The sequence below is a fragment of the Chrysemys picta genome, chromosome 9, assembly GCF_011386835.1.
Source record: "Chrysemys picta bellii isolate R12L10 chromosome 9, ASM1138683v2, whole genome shotgun sequence".
Classification (NCBI taxonomy): Eukaryota; Metazoa; Chordata; order Testudines; family Emydidae; genus Chrysemys; species Chrysemys picta.
This window is the reverse complement of record NC_088799.1, coordinates 11289998-11309343: the sequence shown is the minus strand read 5'-3', so window position 1 is coordinate 11309343 and position 19346 is coordinate 11289998. Positions and strand designations below refer to the sequence as shown.

The 19346-nt window shown below is 42.7% G+C and overlaps 1 protein-coding gene and 1 long non-coding RNA gene across 6 annotated transcripts; one reads left to right on the top strand and one right to left on the bottom strand.

Annotated features, from left to right (window-relative positions):
* Positions 1–371: 371 nt before the first annotated feature.
* LOC122174024 (uncharacterized) lies at positions 372–8828 on the bottom strand. The gene is made up of 3 exons (XR_010590337.1): positions 8752–8828; positions 5016–5382; positions 372–2108 (listed from the first exon to the last, which is right to left on the bottom strand). It is a non-coding gene; the product is annotated as an uncharacterized LOC122174024 (long non-coding RNA).
* ZNF639 (zinc finger protein 639) lies at positions 8803–17534 on the top strand. Of its 5 annotated transcripts, none has more exons than XM_065556859.1 (6): positions 8803–8942; positions 10432–10513; positions 11856–11924; positions 12585–12692; positions 14406–14537; positions 14873–17534. In XM_065556859.1, exons 3-6 carry the CDS (start codon positions 11867–11869, stop codon positions 16018–16020), a joined length of 1446 nt encoding a protein of 481 aa, XP_065412931.1. In that variant the 5' UTR covers positions 8803–8942; positions 10432–10513; positions 11856–11866; the 3' UTR covers positions 16021–17534. The 5 variants fall into 5 exon arrangements, with proteins under 5 accessions (XP_065412931.1, XP_065412930.1, XP_065412933.1 ...); XM_065556858.1 differs by having other exon boundaries at positions 10432–10763; XM_065556861.1 differs by lacking the exon at positions 14406–14537.
* Positions 17535–19346: the final 1812 nt, after the last annotated feature.

The window sequence follows — 19346 nt, the reverse complement described above, 5'->3', positions numbered from 1 at the left end:
TCATCAGCTGTAGCTTCTGCTCATGAGAAACAAACTAAAGCTTTAAAACAGAAATCCATAAAATACTTTAACCTCACAATGCTGCCCATATTGGTTAGCACCTCTAGGGACTATTGGAATACAAATAGTGGTCATACTTCATAGTAAGGTTCCATTTATAAATTGTTAGTAAATGATTAATATTTTAGTAAAGGGTTAATCATTATTAGTCTAACAGCCCCCACTGTTCTTAGCACCTGAAGGAGCTATGATTCCCCTCCCCCTACCTCCTCCCACTCCCCCTCCCCTAAGTTGCATACCATCCTAGGCCCACAATGATACATAAACTTAATACAATATAGTCCCCAAAAATATTGTATGCAGTTGCAGTATCTGTCACAGGTTATTTTATAAGCATCTATAACACTTTCCACAGATGTACACATACATGTCTATAGCATCTATTAACCATTTATTACCCTTTATAAAACATTTAGAAATGAAACATTTATTATTTGATCACACTTTATATTAATTTTCTGGTAATTTCTGTTGTGCACACAAGTTAAGCAAAGTTTGCCGGGGCAATGTAGTTCACGCAAGGGTACAAACAAAGGAAGACCCTTTCTTTCAGATTGAGTGGATAGATGCATGATCCTCATCTTTTTTGCACCCTCAGATGATCAGGTTATTACTACCACTGGGTAGCTGGAATTTTTGTCTCCTTGTAAATTACCTACTAGTCTCTCTTCCACCCACCTAAGACGAAGGTTTTTGTGAATAATTTATAAATGTGGTTTTTGACCTGGGCTAAATAGGCTAAAATTGTCCGTGATTTGGTTTTATACCAAAGAGTAAAGGAAGCTTTAGCTGCTTCATCATTGATGCATATAAATTAGTGGCATCTGGTTTTGCTTTCCCCACCAGCAATTTAAAGGGTCAAAGACACTCCGGTTGGGTCTGGTAACTACCCTGTGCAGACAAGAAGAATATTAATATTCTGAGAAAAAGCTGATTACCTTTTTTTAAAGATTTCTCTATATAGGTTTCCCCAGTTTTATAATCTCTGCCATAACTCACATTCTTGCTAAGTGTCTGCTCCAGTCCCTATGGAGTCTTTCCATTGATTTCAATGGCAGCTGAATCCAGCCCAAATCAGGGGTGCATAAATTAAATGATTACTCAGGCACTCATAATTTAGTCAAGAACCTGTAAACTCTGTGGAGTAGTTAAACAGTACCATCTAATATGTTCTCTAACCCTCAATAGAGACCTATAACAGTAAGTCCCAGTGTAATACAGAGGATGGATAGAGAGGTCCATCAATGGCTATTAGCCAAGATGGACAGGGATGCAACCCTATGCTGTGGGCAGCCCTAGCCTCTAACTGCCTGAAGCTGGGAGTGAATGATGGGATGGATTACTCGATAATTGCCCTCCTCTTTTAATTCCCTATGAAGCAGCTTGTTGAAAGACAGGATACTAGGCTAGATGGACCATTGGTCTGACCAGTATGGCTGCTCTTAATAGAGGATTCCCAATAAAAATTGAACCAAAAAAGAAAATATTCCATTCATTTATGCTCTTGGTATTTTCATCATCTCAGGAAATTTCTGTGTATAAAAATTAAGCAGACAAGAATGGAATAAAGCTTTCTTGAAACATGGGGACTGTATCCTAAAGCAGTGAAAATGATCATACGAGCCTACAATCCATTTCAGTTGCAAAGGCAAGTCCAACAAATATAGGGATAGTGCTGTGGTGGAAAAAAAACTCATCTAAGACATAAATAGTGCAAACTGGGCTCATTCCACAATTTACAGGCCAGGAGAAAGCTATGGTACTTGGAAATCTTCCGAATGTCACGGCTTAGTAGCTATAATTCAAAACATAACATTCTATAGCCATTATCCGTACATTGAGCCATCCAGCTCTCCGTATATTGCTATAGCACACTGTGGCTCTTAGATATTTGTGATGTCACAATGCAGATATCTAAAGTGGTTTTGTTTTGCAACAAATATTAAGCAATAACTATTTTCAAAATTAAAAGAAGCACACCGATAACTGGGACAAAATCGGAATTGATTTTCCATTGATAATTGAGATCTTCAGTTGTAATACAGGAGCTGTAAAGAAAAGAGACAGCATCTTAAGGGAGATATTAACAAGTTTAGAACAAAACTGTAATGAATCAGACTTAATCCAGAAAGAACTACACAATTTGCTCCAAAATTCTCAAGTTAAAAATGAAATCAATAGCAAAACTCCCCTTACTTAAATAGGGCTAGGGTTTCACCTTAGGTGGGGCTGATTCAGGCCCATTTTGGAGGGCTAATCCTGAGATGTGTTGAGCACCTTGAATTTCCATTATTGACCTAATGGGAGGCAATGGCACTTAGCAACTCCCAGAGGGTGCAGAGCACCTGAAATAATTGGGTTCTAAATTATACCCTGGTAAATAGCAGATAAAAGCGCCTAGATCAGAGGTGGCCAAACTACGGCCCACGGGCCACATCTGACCCACGGGACCGTCCTGCCTGGACCCCGAGCTCCTGCTGTCCACCCTCCCCCGCAGCCTCAGCTCTGCAGCCGGCACATGGGCGGCAGGGCTGAGAGCTCCTGGGGCAGCGCAGTTGCAGAGCCTGGCCTGACCTGGTCACTGTGCTGCGTGGTGGCGGCATGGTCTGGCTCCAGCAGGGTGGTGCAGCTGTAGCGCCGCCAGCAACAAGTGGTCCAGGCAGCGCGGTAAGGGGGCAGGGAGTGGAGGGAGGGGGTTGATAGAAGGCAGGGAGTTTGGGGTGGTGGTCAGGGCAGTCGGGGGGGAGAACAAGGGGTTGAATAAGGGCAGGGATCCTGGGAGGGCAGTCAGGAAGGAGGGGGGTTGGATGGGGGTGGTGGGGGACGGGCAGGGTTCGGGGGGCAGTCAGGGGACTGGGAGAAGGGGTGGTTGGATGGGGCAGGAGGCCCGGGGGGGCATCAGGAATGAGAGGGGTTGGATGGGGCAGCGGGTGTCCGGGGGCAGTCAGGGGACAGGGGTGTGTGGATGAGGTGGGGGTAATGGATGGGGCAGGGCCCCTGCTAAACTCTCATGAATTGATTGCAAGTCCTCCTGCAGGATTTTGGCACATTCAGGAGAATCTGTCATGATAAGAACAACTCCTCCACCCGATGAAGTGGGTTTTAGCCCACGTAAGCTTATGCCCAAATAAATTTGTTAGTCTCTAAGTCTCTACTCATTCTTTTTCCTCCAGTCTTGTGATTTTCAGGGCTGTGCACATGAGGAAGCTATGCGTGAGAGCCTGTGGGCTGACTTCACAGATGTCCCTGGTGCAGAGAAAGAGTCCCAGAGCAGTGGGAAGGAGGAGTCAGGGAAATGGTGTGGCTGGTCCCAGACCTAGAAAGCTCAGGGGAGCAGGAGACAGAGAAGTGTTGCTGCTAGGTTGAGACAGTACATGGGGAACTGCCTTCCATTTCCTCTGTTAGGGATGAGATTAGGGTAACTGGAATCTCCCTCTGAGCAACTAAGGAGATATGTGTATTAAAGGTTGACTTTTCAGCCTGAAATTATCTCCCTCACATTCACAGATGAATAAAGCGAGTTTAAAAGTCCAAAGCCAGACTATAGTGAACACATACTTCAGCAACGAGTATGGTATTGGTAAAGCAGTATACCAAGATTGGTGAAACATACCTTGGTAATAAGTTTCATATTCAAATAAATATAGCACTCAAGTTAGCAACCATTTGTCTGACACACAATGAAAACAACTACATGCTTTCAATAGTCATAAAATGTGTGGTTCAAAATTGTATGAAAACATGGATAAACATCCTAAGTAATTTTACCAATGGGAAGGAGATGGGTCTGTTTGAGTTAGGTGGTATAAGCCAAAGTTGTTATATGAGCATACATTGTCAAACTGCAATGTGCATGTTTTGGATTTGTATTCCTTCTCTGTTTAATATTTTCTTGCAGCAGTCAGTCACACATGACTTTACAAATTACACCCATCCAAATAGCATGTCCTTTCTGTTAGTTAAGCAAACATTGTACTAGTCAATGCATTGCCATGAAATTGAATTTCACACTACACACACACCTATTGATTATATATAAAGTTTTCACTGTTTTAAAAGAGCTAAACAGGAGCCTATTTAGAATAGAGATAAGCTCCTGACACAGGCAAACCACAATTGGGTCATAAGCCTCAAAGCTGTAAAAAACAGGATGAACTGTCTGAATTTGCTGGGTCTTTTCTATGCTTTTTCTGAAAGGTGTGAAAATATATGACTCAAGCTACAGAAGATGGTAAAGTGAAATGTTCAGCTGATAAATTGTGCTTTGCAACTAACCAAAGGAGTTAATGGCAGACTTCAGGCAGTTACATTTTACCCACAAAAGACATGACGTTAGATATGGAAACCATCCTGAAGTACTCTAGTTATAAATAATAACATACATTTATCCTCTCAGTAGACTAAAATATGAAAAAATAATGCAGTGAAGCCATTGCATACTTTGTGATCAAATTGGCAAGACAGTTTATTGGGGGGAGGGGGTACACTGAGGTGGGGAGCTCCATTAACATTAAAGCATTAATTTTAAGTTTCCCCTCAAAATATTCAAAACAACCCTTGCCTGGCTTCCATTACATTTTGGGCCCAATTCCAAGTGCAATGAGTGTTTCCCATTCCCCCTACCCAGCTCTTGGATGAAAGGAGCATGGAGTGAGGATGTCACAAGCATTCATGCTCCATCTCCTGCAGAGCCTGCCTTATCCACGTACAGCAACACTGTTCCCATGTACTCTTCCCCACCTGCCTATACTCTGCTCCCATGGCTTTTTCCCCAATTCCAACTCCTGTGTATTGTAACTATGTGCCACTTCCCCAGACCCAGAATGCCATATTTCTATTCTTCCATCTCTGTTCTGTTCCCATGCCGCCTTCACCCAACTCTTCTCCTCTTCAGCCAACTCCCATATGTAGCTCTTGTGCTCCATGCCACTTATGTGCTCCATGCTTAGACTTACCCATTGTAATCCTGATGCACCTCACATGTTGCCCGTTCAGAACTTCAGGGCCGCTCGTATTGCCTGGCAGGCTGCTCTCTTAACCTCTAGAGCCCGCTGAGGCCAGCCTGACTGGTAGACAGCCACCTGAACCTGCACCTCTTGTTCTGTCCCCTCATGGCCTGGCAACAAATCACAACAGAAGACTCCATCCAGCAGGCACTTCAGCCACCGCAGTGCCTTCACCTCCTGCTCCAGATCCAGCTCTGGGTCTGCTTGCACAATCACTCCAACCAGGGCCACTGGAATATAGTCGATACAGCGCTTCAGCTGTTGTAGCATCTCCAGCAATCGGTCTAGCCCCACCCAGTGTGTCAAGGAGGAGGCACTGCACAGGAAAAAGATAAGCTGTGAGTAGATTCTGTCCTGTTGCCCGGAGCAGCCAAGTTCATGGAGTGAGAGGCCTCTCTCAGCCCTGCGGCTGGTCGCTTGATTACAGGCCACTGTGCTAGTCACACGGAATGCTGGTATGGGGAACCTAGCAAACACTTCCTGTTGGAACTCTTCCACTGTGTGTTGGCTCTGCAATTCCCCGACCAGGTGTACATTACCCCCCATCATAAACTGCAGGGTCACAAACTCCAATTCTGTCTTCTCATCTTGGGGAAGAGCAGAAGTGGCAACCACTGCCAAAAGGTCCTTCACCAGCTTCATGCCCACTTCCTGGCCTTCCCGAGCCTGCTCCGTGACCTCTGCCTGGGCTCCTCCATCCAGCTCTGTGACTTCCACCTGGGCTCCTCCATCCAGCTCCATCATCTTCCCTTTGTCTCCTCTAGCCTGCTTCATGACCTCCACCCAGGCTCTTTCATCCAACTCCATGATCTTCCCTTGGGCCCCCACAGTCTGCTCTGTGACCACTTCCTGGGCTCTTCCACCCAACTCCATGATCTTCCCTCGGGTTCCCCCAGCCTGCTCCATGACCTCTGCCTGGGCTCTTCCACCCAACTCCATGATCTTCCTTCGGGTTCCCCCAGCCTGTTCTGTGACTTCCACCCAGGCTCTTCCATCCAGCTCCATGATCTTCCCTTGAGCTCCCATAGCCTGCTCTGTGATTTCCTCCTGGAGTCTTCCATCCAGCTCCATGATCTGCCCTCGGGTTCCCCCAGCCTGCTGCATGACCTCCTCCCAAGCTCCCACTTCTTGCTCCATACACCTCTCCTGAGTTCCTCCATTCATCTCCATAATGGCCACTCGGACTCTTCCCTCCTGTTCTGCTTTTTTCTGGTCCCTTTCTCCTCTCTCCATTTCTCCATGTCCTCCCACCTCTGACTCTTGATTACTTGTTGCTAGCCATGTGGACCCTTTTGTGTCACAATACACAGCCACCTGACTCACTCCTCTGGTGAGGCTGAAGTTACACATCCTCATTCTCCTTCATAGGCTTACACTGGCTTGTTCCCAAAAGCCTTTTTCAGATCAATAAATAGGCAAAGGTAGATAATGTAAAACCTTTTCCTGACCAAAAAAATCAGTTACATCCTTTGGATTAAAAACAAGAAATAGGCCCACTCTACAAAAAGGAACTGAAGGATCCACCTTGACACACAGTCCTGCCAATGTGATATCTGAGAGAACAGGAAAAATTAAACAAGGAAAATACTTTTGGAGAAAGGAAAGCGACTCTAGTACAGCCTCACAATATCTGGCCTCCATCTTGCTACCAAATCAGAAATGGATAGCATTAAAAAATGGGCACGTGTAGTCTAAAATCCATCTTGATTAATTTTGGCTACACTTTTATACCATCACATACAAACAATGTAATTGATGTTGATTAGCATTTCATAATAGGCAGCTGCTGTCTGTGTTCAAAGGGGATATGCTGGGAATGGGTGTGTAAGCAGGAACCGATGTCTCATCACCAGGAGAGAATGTAGGAATAACACAATGTGAATGTCAAACAGATTGTCCCGGAACAAGCCCTCAGCTAATCCAATGGTTTGACTGGGACAAATGTTTTCTCCTCAATTTTCTGCCACTGAGAAATATTTCTTGGCTAGTCTCAACTGTTTGTTTCTCCATCTCCTGCTCTCATTTCATGTGCTCTTGAATGACAGATTTTCTCTACAGTCAGTAGCCGACATTGATACTATGAAGAAAGGAGCATCAGAAATATCCAAAATAGATTGATTAGATTATGAATGTATAAACACACATTCTGGTTTATTCATCCAACCTGAATGTGAGAATCCCAACCAGATCTCTGAATGAACATTGTAGTATACACTTAAATTAGTACTTAAAAGCAAACTGCAAACACACACAACATACACGCTTTACTTGCACTATTGAAGTAAATGAGATTTTTGACACTGACTGCACTTGACACAGGAATAGGCCTAAAGAATAGACAACACTTGCAGATTTACAGAAGGAAAGAGAAGACATGACACAGGTGTAAAATCAATGCAAAATGAGAATTAGGACAAGACATAAATATTCTCATATAGCACTGTTAACATCTTTAATATCTATATGTTGGCTTCTTGACAGTGACTCTCTCAACATCATTATTACATAGCCATTGTTTTCAAGGTATCCCTCAGACTGCACAAGACTTGCCACCATGGAATCCCACCCCAGCAAACCTTGGTTTGGTTCTAGGTGAGCTCCCATAGCAACATTCTAGTGCTAGTAACATTCCAGTGGGGACTGCTGCTTAAAGTAACAATCCTTTCCCTAACCCTGGCACATAAAAATATAAGACACATCCATACAAATGAACACACATAAATATACTATTCTGTGAAGTGAAAGGAGGCACTTCTAGCAGTGTAGTGCCCCCCAATGGTGAACTGAGGCCTGAGCTCAGCATTGACCCAGATGGAAGAGTAGCACCAACTATGTGACTCACCACCACCACCTGTAACAGCACCTTTAAGCAGCAATCAGTTCGGGGAAAGATTTTTTTTTTAAGATCAAAAATTAATAGGATGAGAATTTAAAAAGAAGAGAAAATAAAATGCAGCCTCAGAGGAAAAGTAAACCCAGGGGCTACCAGGCTGGGGATGGGAGTTTGGTTGGGTTCCTCAACCACTGGGTCCATCTCTAAGGGCTATGTGGGCGAACAGCTCCCTTGGGTGGTGTCCAGATGAGGGTGGGATCCCTTAGTTCTCCTGAGGAGTCCATATGTAAGAGTGCTATGGGGAAAGGGTGCCCTTAATTTCCTTCTTGGGTTGTTCCCCCCCAAGGAGATATGGGGTTGGGTTCCTTTGTTCCCCTGTGGGGATGATGGTATGGCTATGGGCATGGGTTCCTTAAGTTTACCTGGAGAAGGTGGTTCTCGGGACGGGGGGGGCAGTAGTTACCTGGGGTTAGTGGCATGGCTGTGGGGGTGGTTCTCCTGAGGGGAGGATCCTCTCGGGGGGTGGGGGGTGAATAGTTATAAGGGTGGTTTTCCTGGGGGGTGGTATGGCTATGTGACTGCACTTGGTCCCCAGTGAGGGTATGCTATGGGGCCGGGTCCCCAGAGAGGGATAGGTATGGGACAACATGGCTACGGGGCTAGAGCCCTGGATGTACGGCTATGGGGCAGCATGGCACTAGGGCTGGGCCCCCGGGGGGCATATGGCAATGGGGTTAGGGCCGCGGGGGAGGGGAGTGGCTGGGGGGGGTATGGCTATACGGCTGTGCCCCAGGGCGGGTATAGCTATGGGGCTGTGGCCCCGACACGGATGGCGCTGGGGCTGGCGGTTACCTGGGAGGGGGGGGTCCGCTCCACAGCAGCCCGCGCCGCTTTCCTCCCGCCGGGTGCGATAAGGCGGCGCTGCCGGCAGGGGGCGCAGGGGGCTCGCCTACAGGGTGGCTGCGCCTAGGCCCGCCCCTTCCCCCGCGGCCACAGTCGGTTCCGGCGGCGGCTGGGGCCTGCAGCGGGGCGCGGAGCGGAAGGTGAGCACGGGGGGTGCGGGCTGCCGGCCTGGCCCGGCTCGCCTGGAGTAACCGCGGACTCCCCCCTTCCAGCCCCTCTTCTCAGCTTCTGGCCCCATCGCTCTCCCCCTGGGCCCCCGTTCCCGGCCCCCCAGGCCGCGTTTGCGCTAAAAGTCCCGCTGAGCCGCACAGGGCCGCGCGCCGGCCATCCCCGGCGGCCCAGGCTGGGGCCATGGCTTCCCTGGAGGGAGACTTGGGAAAGCGGGAGCCTCCGGCTTCGGTGACGTTCACCGCCTCCCGGCCTCGGGGGGTTGGCCGGGGTTTGCCGTGTGGCAGCCCCTTGGCAAGCTTCCCCCACGCCCCCCCAAAAAAATCCCCACTCGCTGGGGGGCTGTGCCTGGTGCGTGTTCCCAGGGTGGCGGGCAGCTCCTGGGTTAGCTCTGGGGAAAGGCTCCTAGCAAAGTTCTCTGCGAGTCGGTACAATCATGTCAAAGAAAACCTCTCGTTAGGTGGTAACTTGACAGAACAAGGAGCAATGGTCTCAAGTTGCAGTGGGGGAGGTCCAGGTTGGATATTAGGAAACACTATTTCACTAGGAGGGTGGTGAAGCACTGGAATGCGTTACCTAGGGAGGTGGTGGAGTCTCCTTCCTGGGAGGTTTGTAAGGCCCGGCTTGACAAAGCCCTGGCTGGGATGATTTGGGAATTGGTCCTGCTTTGAGCAGGGGGTTGGACTAGATGATCTCTTGAGGTCCCTTCCAACCCTGATATTCTATGATTCACAATGCCAGTTAAGGCTTAGACTCCCAACACCCCCAAAAAAGCCTTGACCTCCCCTCTCCAGCCACCTTTCCCAAAAACCTGCGGAAATAGGCCCTGGGAGGCCCACAAACGCTGGCTGTGTCAGGCCAGCAGAATGGAGTTGGACGCGAAGTGGGTTTTCATTAAAAATACCCTACCTGATCCCTCCTATTTACATCTGGAGCTGTTAGCTCTAGTGATCCCAACTTTTTGAGGCAGAATATGAGGAGCTGTTTGTTTCTTTCCCCCTTTATCTGTTCTCAGAATCCACTTCTGTGGCTCTCCTCTTCCTCCTGACTAGTGAGGCCACAATTAGTGTCACTGCTTAGAAAGGGAAAAATTGTATTTTGAGTCAGGCCCTGTATATGTATGTTGAGGCTGAGGAAGAACCAGAATATGATGTATTCTGAGATTTCACCTCAAAGGATGGCCAATATATCTTAGCTATTTCTAGAATCATCTCCACCTGTCTGTTGTAGGCTAATAAGGGGCAACAAAAGGCAACAAGTTTCTGCAGAAGTTGAAATAAGTTCCTTTGATAAACATATCTTGTATGACTCCCAACTTTTTATATTGTTTTCTAATTGATCTCTGATTTCCCGAGAAGCCTTTGTCGGTATTTGTGATACTTCTTACGCTGATATTTTGCACTCGGTGCTTCCAGGATTTTAAAATGTTACAGCTGCATAACTTACGTTTTTCTCTTGCAGATACTTTCTCCACATTTGGATGTTGTATAGCAATCAATTTCTTAGCTATTAGTCCTCTTGCTGATATTGAAGATTACCTCTAGTAAGTTGGGTGGGCCAGGGCTCTTTCTAGTATTTTTCAACATGTAAACATTTTATGCATTTTGGGGAGAAGTCCTCCAGAGTCTCCCCCAAAAAGCCCACTTCAGGGGTAATCTCCAACAAAAGATGGCAGGATTTGGCTCTAGAAATGCCACTTCCTGTGTCATGTCGACCACTTGACAGTGACTCAAAGTGCTGATCGTCCCTCCTTATGGGGTGAACTCCATTACTCTTCTATCCCAAGGAATGAGGTATGAAACCAGAGTGTAGTGTTTGTGTGTGCTTAGCAGTTGTTTCCATCACAATATTAGAAAACTATTCGGGATGGCGGGAGGCAGAAAATGGTAACTTAAGAGACATGGGGGTTTTCAAAAATGCCTGTGTCGTTAAGAAGCACAAGTCAATGGGACTAGTGCTTCGGGCTTGTCTACACTACTACTCTTGTCGGTATAACTTATGCTGCTCAGGGATGTGTGAAAAAACACACTTCTGAGTGACATAAATTACACCAACAGAAGCGCCAGTGTGGACAGCGCTATGTCAGCAGGAGAGCTGCTCCCACCAACATCGCTACTGCTGCTTGTGGAGGTGGTTTTATTATGTTGACCAGAGAACTCTCTCCCATTGGCATAGAGCGGCTACATGAGCGATCTCGGAATGGCACAGCGGTATCGGTACAGCTGTGCCACTGTAAGCTCACTAGTGTAGATGTGGCCTAAGTCACTTAGGCACTTTTGAAACCCATTAAGTATAATGTAGTCACCCTTGGTTGATATAGATGACTGCCACTTACAGAAGGCAACACCATGTAAGAGTACCAGTGAATATATCTAAAAAGAAAACTATGGCCCTGACCCTTTTGGTAGCTCCATATGGGCAGATGTCAGTACCCATATGGAGCCTCACTGAAGCCAAGCCCTCTGGTCATACCTAGGTGTCTGAACCCACAAAATGGTAAACTCTGCTCTGATCTCAGGTATAGCTTGGGAATCTGCAGTACAGGCTTCTTCACTCTGCCGTACTGATGTGTCTGTGCCTTGATTGGATGCATCCACCTCTACAAATGAGAGGGTAGTTCAGTCTCCATGCTCATTCAACTTAAACCAAAAAAAAAAAAAAAAATTGGGACAGAACATGAGGTTTTATCCTGCAGATTAGTATCACAGAATTGGACGTTAGTTTCATTTTTGTGGTGAGGAATTTATTTTTTAGGGGAATCTATTTCTGTGCTTTGCTGGTGTACTGAGATTCATAATTAATCTTTAAGTGCTGATCCATGATTGCAAACCAGCAGAAAATAGGTGTAACCAATTCTTGGATGTTGTCATTTTTAATTGATTTAGGCTGAAGCAAAATGAATGAACATCCTAAAAAGAGGAAAAGGAAGACTTTACATCCTTCACGTTACTCAGGTGAGTCTAGAGCTTCGACTGTTGACACTTCAGTGTGTAAGTTACTGTAACTTTCCTGGAAATAAACCTCTCTTGTTTCCTGGAAAACTAAAATGCAAGAATTTATGAAGGACTCATAAACCAAGAAGCAAATTCAAACACATTCATGTAAACGTACGCTGTCCCCTTTGAGTGCTCCACTGTTAAACAATTTTAAAACTGTTCCATTTAAGCCAGCCATTGTTAATGTTTCTCGAATCATTTGCTGTTCCCCCTTTCCTCCATGGCTTTCCTACTTAACTTCTGATTCCCCATGTGTAAAATCGGGGCAAAACTACTAACATACACAGGTGTTTTGAGGTTTAGGGGAGATTATCAGAAGTGTTGGTCTATCTCTGTTCCCATTGAAGTCAGAGGGAGTTTTACTGTTGATTTCAGTGGGAGCAGAGTTAGACTAATGTTGAGTGCTTTTGAAAACCATTAATGTCTGTACAGTGCATTGAAGATGTAAATCATTACATAAATGCTAAATATTTTTAGAATCAGGCCATCCATTGTCTTTTAAATTTGGATGCTGTCTAAAAAACAAAGATGTTACCACTGAGGTAAACGTGCATGTATTTTAAAGGTATGTGTTGCTATATCAACTTGTGGTTTAAACACTTTTTTCTTTCTGTCTAGATTCTTCAGGTGTCAGCAAATATATAGACAACAATGGAATATTTTCTGACCACTGCTATAGTGTCTGTTCTATGAAACAGCCAGACATAAAAATTTCTGAAAACAGAGGTAAGATTACCTTCCTATTATATTATTAATCTCCTCTCTGATAAACATTTATCTAGGTGTATCAAAGTTCTGTCCAGAAAAGTAGCAACATAATGCAAAAAAATACAACAACTTTACTGTGTAAGTACATTTAATTTTCCACTCTCCAAGACTGGCAGAATGCTATTAAATAATTTTATTTGAAATTCTATTTCTCAATAAGGTATAACATTTTAATAAAAATATAGAAATATTGGAGGCCCAGCAGTTCCTGGTATTTATGACAACTTCACAATCTAAAACATTTGTTGAATGGTGTCAAAATAATGTAAACAAAGATTGGTGTCAGATGGAACAGGGTATTTTATTAGAAATTTCCTTTTACTTATTTGATTTGGGCTTCTAAAGACCCAGTGCTTAGTATTACCCTTGAAGTGTGGGATGGAGTGAATGTAAGGATACACTTCCTTTCTCTCTCCAATAAAATTAACAATGAATCTCCAGCATTATAATTAAAGTATTGGAATAGGAAGGACTGTGCAGTTGGAAGCGTTTATGGAATAACTTTTGTTCTGCCTCTTTAGAAATTTAAAATTTCCTCTAAGGATTGTAAAAGATTTTTCAGCATAATCAGCTATCGCTATTTACTGCTAAAACTTGTTTACAGAGAGAGAAACTTACCAGCTTTTGAATCTCTTGGTCAACTTTAATCTGGGCATAAATAATTTCTAGAGCTCTAGCATTGGTCTTTGTACATATTTTATATATAAAGAGAAAACAGTGGATCTCTGGAATAAATAATTAGAAACTCCATTATCAGACATTTAGTGGACAGCTGTGTAGTGTAGAGCAAACAATTCAGTTTATACCTCAATACAGCAAAACCTCAGTAAAATTATGTATTAATGTTATTTAACTCCATCCAGATTATACAGACTACAGTATATGGCACAGTCTCGAATGTTGAGATGACTATTTTTAATGTGAAGTTAGACTCACTTTTTAATGTATAACAAGTTCAACTTCCTTGGTACCCAGCTGTTGTAGAATGTTTTTACCAGCTGACAAAAGTTACCCTATTAGAGGAGGACAATTAATTTGGCACTTTTATTGGAAGTCAGGTGTGCTGTTTTTACCTACTGAGGAGAAGAGTGAGCATCCACTCTATTAAGATTAACAAACATGAAATGTAAACACAGGTTAAACATCAGGAATTTTTAAAAATGTTTAAATGTCCCTGGTTTTCTTTTTTGAATTGTGCTGGCAAATCAAGATTCAATTTTCAAACCTAGAGGACTCTATGCTATTTTCATTATTGGATAATATTAACCCTGGGTGCACTTGTAGTATTTTTGGACACTAAGGACTGATCCGCATGACAAAAAACAAAAATAATGTGAATATAGTTTGATCAGGATTGACATAGAGTTGATTGTAGCTGTCCTTCTCCTGAATGTGAGGAAGCAGCCTACAGAGATTACCAGGTCCCAGTACAATATGCTTTATTTTGATTTCAGCAGCCTTACATCAGAATCAGGATAAAGCATTGCAGGTCTGGCTACCTGTGCGCATAGAAGATGAAGGCCATAATGTTGTAGTGGTGGGTATTTTGATTGTAGAATTTGGTGGGTTACATTGTGACCGCAATGCCATCATATCTGAGGTTATTACAAAGAAATTTTTAGAGAACATTGGGATATTGAGAAGAAAACAAGACTTCCCTTATCCTCATAGGTAGATTCCATGCTCCTGCACAGACCCTAGATACTGATGATGATGGCAGCCCAGTGCATGCCGGGACATCTCATTGGAGTGGGGCACAGTCGAATGTCATGGGGTTGCACTTTACAGACCCAAAAAAGAAAGGTAATTGTAAAGGTATATTTGCAGAAATCATGCATGCTTGGGTATTGAAAAACTTTCTTTGAAGGTGGGGAAGTGTGTGTTGTCTTTTAATGTAACTATGATAGATAATGTTGATCATGAAGAATTATAGATTGATATAAACGTTTAAGGGTGTTTCATTTAGCTGGTCTCCTTATTGAAAAGAAATTTGATTTAGGTGGTTTGAGGAAAATATTAGCATTTTACTTTTGTGAACTGCTACAGGTGATGAAAAGCAATATATCGACCCATCTGCAACTTTTAGTTTTGGGTTTTTTTTTTAAACTGTTGCTCGTATCTTCTATTTTCTCTTGTAGAGAAAAGTGCTAATAATGGAATTTATAAAGACATGTGCGAGTCTCCTATATTCGGAGACAGTCCAGCTGAAGAGGAGAAACCCATAGATATTCAAACCATAGAAATTTCGACTACAGAAGTTAATGCTGTAGAAGTTCATGATATAGAGACGCAAACTGTTTCACCTGAAAAGCTAGAAGTCGAAGACATTGAAGAAATGCCTGTTGAAAGCTGTAAACTTTTTGAGAAGAACCAGGCTTTGAATATCACTGCTCAGCAGAAGTGGCCTTTGCTGAGAGCCAACAGTAGTGGCCTATACAAGTGTGAGCTGTGCGAGTTTAATAGCAAGTACTTCTCTGATTTAAAGCAGCATATGATCCTGAAGCATAAGACATGTACAGATACCAATGTCTGCAGAGTATGTAAAGAGAGTTTCTCCAGCAAAGTTCTGCTGATTGAACATGTAAAAATACATGAGGAAGATCCCTACATCTGTAAATACTGTGACTACAAAACAGTGATATTTGAGAACCTCAGTCAGCACATAGCAGATACTCATTTCAATGACCATCTTTATTGGTGTGAGCAGTGTGACGTACAGTTCTCCTCGAGCAGTGAGCTGTACCTACACTTCCAGGAACACAGCTGTGATGAACAGTATCTGTGTCAGTTTTGTGAGCATGAAACCAATGATCCAGAAGACTTGCATAGCCATGTGGTGAATGAGCATGCATGTAGATTAATAGAGTTAAGTGATAGCTATAGCAACAAGGAGCGTGGACAGTACAGCCTCATAAACAAAATTAGCTTTGACAAATGCAAAAACTTCTTTGTATGTCAAGTGTGTGGCTTTAGGAGTAGGCTGCATACGAATGTCAACAGACATGTAGCTATTGAACACACCAAAATATTCCCCCATGTTTGTGATGACTGTGGGAAAGGCTTTTCAGGTATGTTGGAATATTGCAAGCATTTAAATTCTCATTTATCTGAAGGGATTTATTTGTGTCAATATTGTGAATATTCAACAGGACAGATTGAAGACCTTAAAACTCATTTGGACTTCAGGCATTCAGCAGACTTGCCTCATAAGTGTACCAATTGCTTAATGAGGTTTGGAAATGAAAAAGATCTTATAAGTCACCTTCAGATACATGAGACAGCTTGATGTTTTTTCTTCTGTAGTCAATTTATTAGAATTAAAATGTATTTTCCAATGTGTCATATGGTAATATTAAATACAGTTGTAATAGAGATTCTACAGTGGATAATTGTAATGCCAGTTGACTGATTTTTTTTTTTTATCAACAAAACACATTTAATGACTGGTATGTTTGTTTTTGGGAATTTCCTGGCGTTTGAGCTTGGGTGGACAGGGAACAACTATATTTAAAAGATGATTGTTCAGTCACGTGGCGAGAGTTGCATGTTATAGTAGCCATTTTAAAGGTCATTCCATCTGCTAACATGTAGTGATATGTGTGTTTGACATGAAGAACAGGAAGGCAGCTCTTTCTGGATAAGAAAAATAGAAATTTGTTGTCTCTTCCATTTTCACTCTTTTAAATCTACTTAATTTACTGTTATACCTTAGCAAATAGGGCTGTTTGTTCTCAACTGGATTCCCCAACTCACATTAACCTCCTCAGCAGCTAAGTGAGTATACTCATCCTCAGTAAAGTTCACTGGGCTACTGAAGACATGTATTCTCTAAAAAGTGGCCTCTCTGGAGGCACCCATCTAGCACTTCCCTTCACAAGCCTCCAACTCTATATTCCTCCTGCTACACTGACAAGCCCTCCCTCTTCCTCCACCATGACAAATTCCTAAATTTGTCCTCTCTTGGCCAATGTTTTTGCCCTAGCCCCACATTCATGCTGTGCTGTCCTTTCCCAGTCAACTGTTTGGTCCCAGCTTTGCTTTTAGCTGTGGAACTGTCCCACAGCTATCCCTTTCCCCTGACAAGTGTCACTTTTCCCCATAACTGTCACAGATCTCCCACTTTTTTCCTGTCTCTTTCCCATCTATCTGCCCGTTTGCCATCCCATCTTTCTATTCCTTATGAAGCACGCAGCTGACAAATGTTGCCTATCGAGATTATATAACTTTCTAAGGGATAGTGACAAAGGAAGCTGCTTAGGGATCCACCTAAGAATATACCCAAAGGAGTGATTTGTTTGGAGGTACTGTGGCGCTAATTAAGCTCTTATTAAAAGGGGGTATGCCGTTGATTTCAGTTATAGCAAGACTGAACCATAGATTTATAATTAGCTTTACACTGCAGATAGGGTTGAGGGAATGTACTCTAATTCCATAAATTCTAAAATTCCCCTCCCATGTGTGTATCTAAATCTTTATTATGGTACATTATAAAAACAGTCATTTTGAAAACTTCTCATAAACCTTTTCAGATTGCACACTGCCATCCTCATGTTATCTTCCTTATAAATTCATTCCGATTCCTTAAGTCCATAGTCATATTTCTGACCTAAACAATATTTAGATGTAGCATAAGAGGAGAGAGCTTAGACTGTGAAAGCTATAAGGGTAAAATAGCCAGCAACTAAGTGGTTGACTTTACGTTTCTGTCTGTATTGATTGTAAATTTGTAATGTAAGAAATTGTCCAGTGTAAGTTTGTATAAATACAGTCCATGTATAAAAAATTTCTTTGCAGTGGTAAGAATGAGATCCTTGTTACTAGTTCTGCACAAAGTTGTGCAAGATTTATGTGCTGAATTCATATAGCTAAAAGATAAAAATTGGCCCTCTTCAATCTACAGAACTTATTTGTCTCAAATACATGTCATTCCAGAAATATTTCTAGAAGTTTTTCTTTAACTAGGTACCATTCCTAAAAAACAAAACAAACAAAAAAGACAAACACTAACTAGCTATTCAGAAGGTATATTTGCATGTATTTAGACACTAAATACCTTAAATTCACATTCAAAGCTTGTTAAAATAATATTGATTTCTATTACACAGTTATGATTGGATTCCCTGGAAAAAACAAGTACTCCATAATAAATTTCCCCTTATATACTATTGTTTCAACTAGAAATTACAAAATATGCTTGAGAATGCAACTTCTTTTCAAATATCTTGTTAGTGGCAGGGAGTTGGCATAACTAGAAGGAATGTGCTTGGTAATTTGAGTAGCGATAGACATTAGTAAATAGTCAGGGTGTCCATCACAGATCTTTATTTTTTGTATCAAATTCTTTAACCGGTTTTAATTCAGGATACACTGGGGTTTTGGGGTGGGTTTTTTATTTATTTTAAAGTCAGGTGCCTAACTTGCTCCTACAATCTCTGTTAAGAATAAATTGGACCTGTGCTGACTTTATTGTATTAACATGGTTTTATTAGAGTGTATGACAGAAATCCCGTTTCATGTTTTAATGGGCTTGCTTAAATCCATTTCAATACAGTGATATTTTTATGGACTATTGAGGTATTTTAGATACCACTCACCTTGCTGGTAGCATAAAGAGAAATGGTTGCATTTGTACAGAGCAACCCAGGAAAGATAGTCTAGTGGATGGAGCACTGTAGTGGGGCACGGGAGTCAATATATGGGTTCAATAATTCCTGACTCCTGGATGATCTTTGGCAAGTTACCTGAGCTGCCCTGTGTATCAGTTTCCCATTTGTAAAATGGGGATAAAGTTTACCTGCCTCACAGAGGCGAAGTTCTTGGATACTACTGATGAGGATTATATGCTTACTAGATAGGTAGATCCAAGCTCTTGTTAGGTGGAAATTTTATAAGCAAGGGAATAAAATAGAGGTAAAAGATTTGACTCTGATCTCAATATTTTTCAGAAGATGAAAAGAAGTTAACATGAACAGGTGACGTGCTATTAGGTCAACAGGAGCAGAAACTAGGATAGTTGCTTCCTGCTGACTCAGCAAGCAGAAATGAGTGAGTGGATTTACTGGGCTGCATCGAGAATAAGTTTCAGAGTGGTAGCCGTATCAGCAAAAACAACGAGGAGTCCTTGTGGCACCTTAGAGACTAACAAATTTATTTGGGCATAAGCTTTTGTGGGCTAGAACCCACTTTGAAGATAGTAAGATAAATAGACTAGAATCTGCAGGGAAGTCAAAAGGCTAAGTAGTATGTTGCAGCTGTTGAGGAAAGTATTCTAGTTTATTCCTCTTCAGATAGAATATATCTGTAGCTGTCTTGTTATGACAAGATAGTTACGGATTGAAAAGGAGCTGTTTGATATATCAAATGCGAAGTGCATTAAGAAGTGGAGTCTAGAGTTTTGAAAAAGTGAATAAATTTAGTGTGTTAAGTGACGTTAGTGCTCATGGAAGCTGCTAGCTTAGTGGTACTGGGGACTGATAGTCCTCGTTACTCACAGTTTACCTCAACCCTGGTTGAGAGAAACCATCTGTAGGAGTGAGATGGGAATTAAATTTGCATTAGTCTTTGGTGTTTTTGAGACTGCAAACCAGAGTGCCAAATGCAGTTGTGATTTTT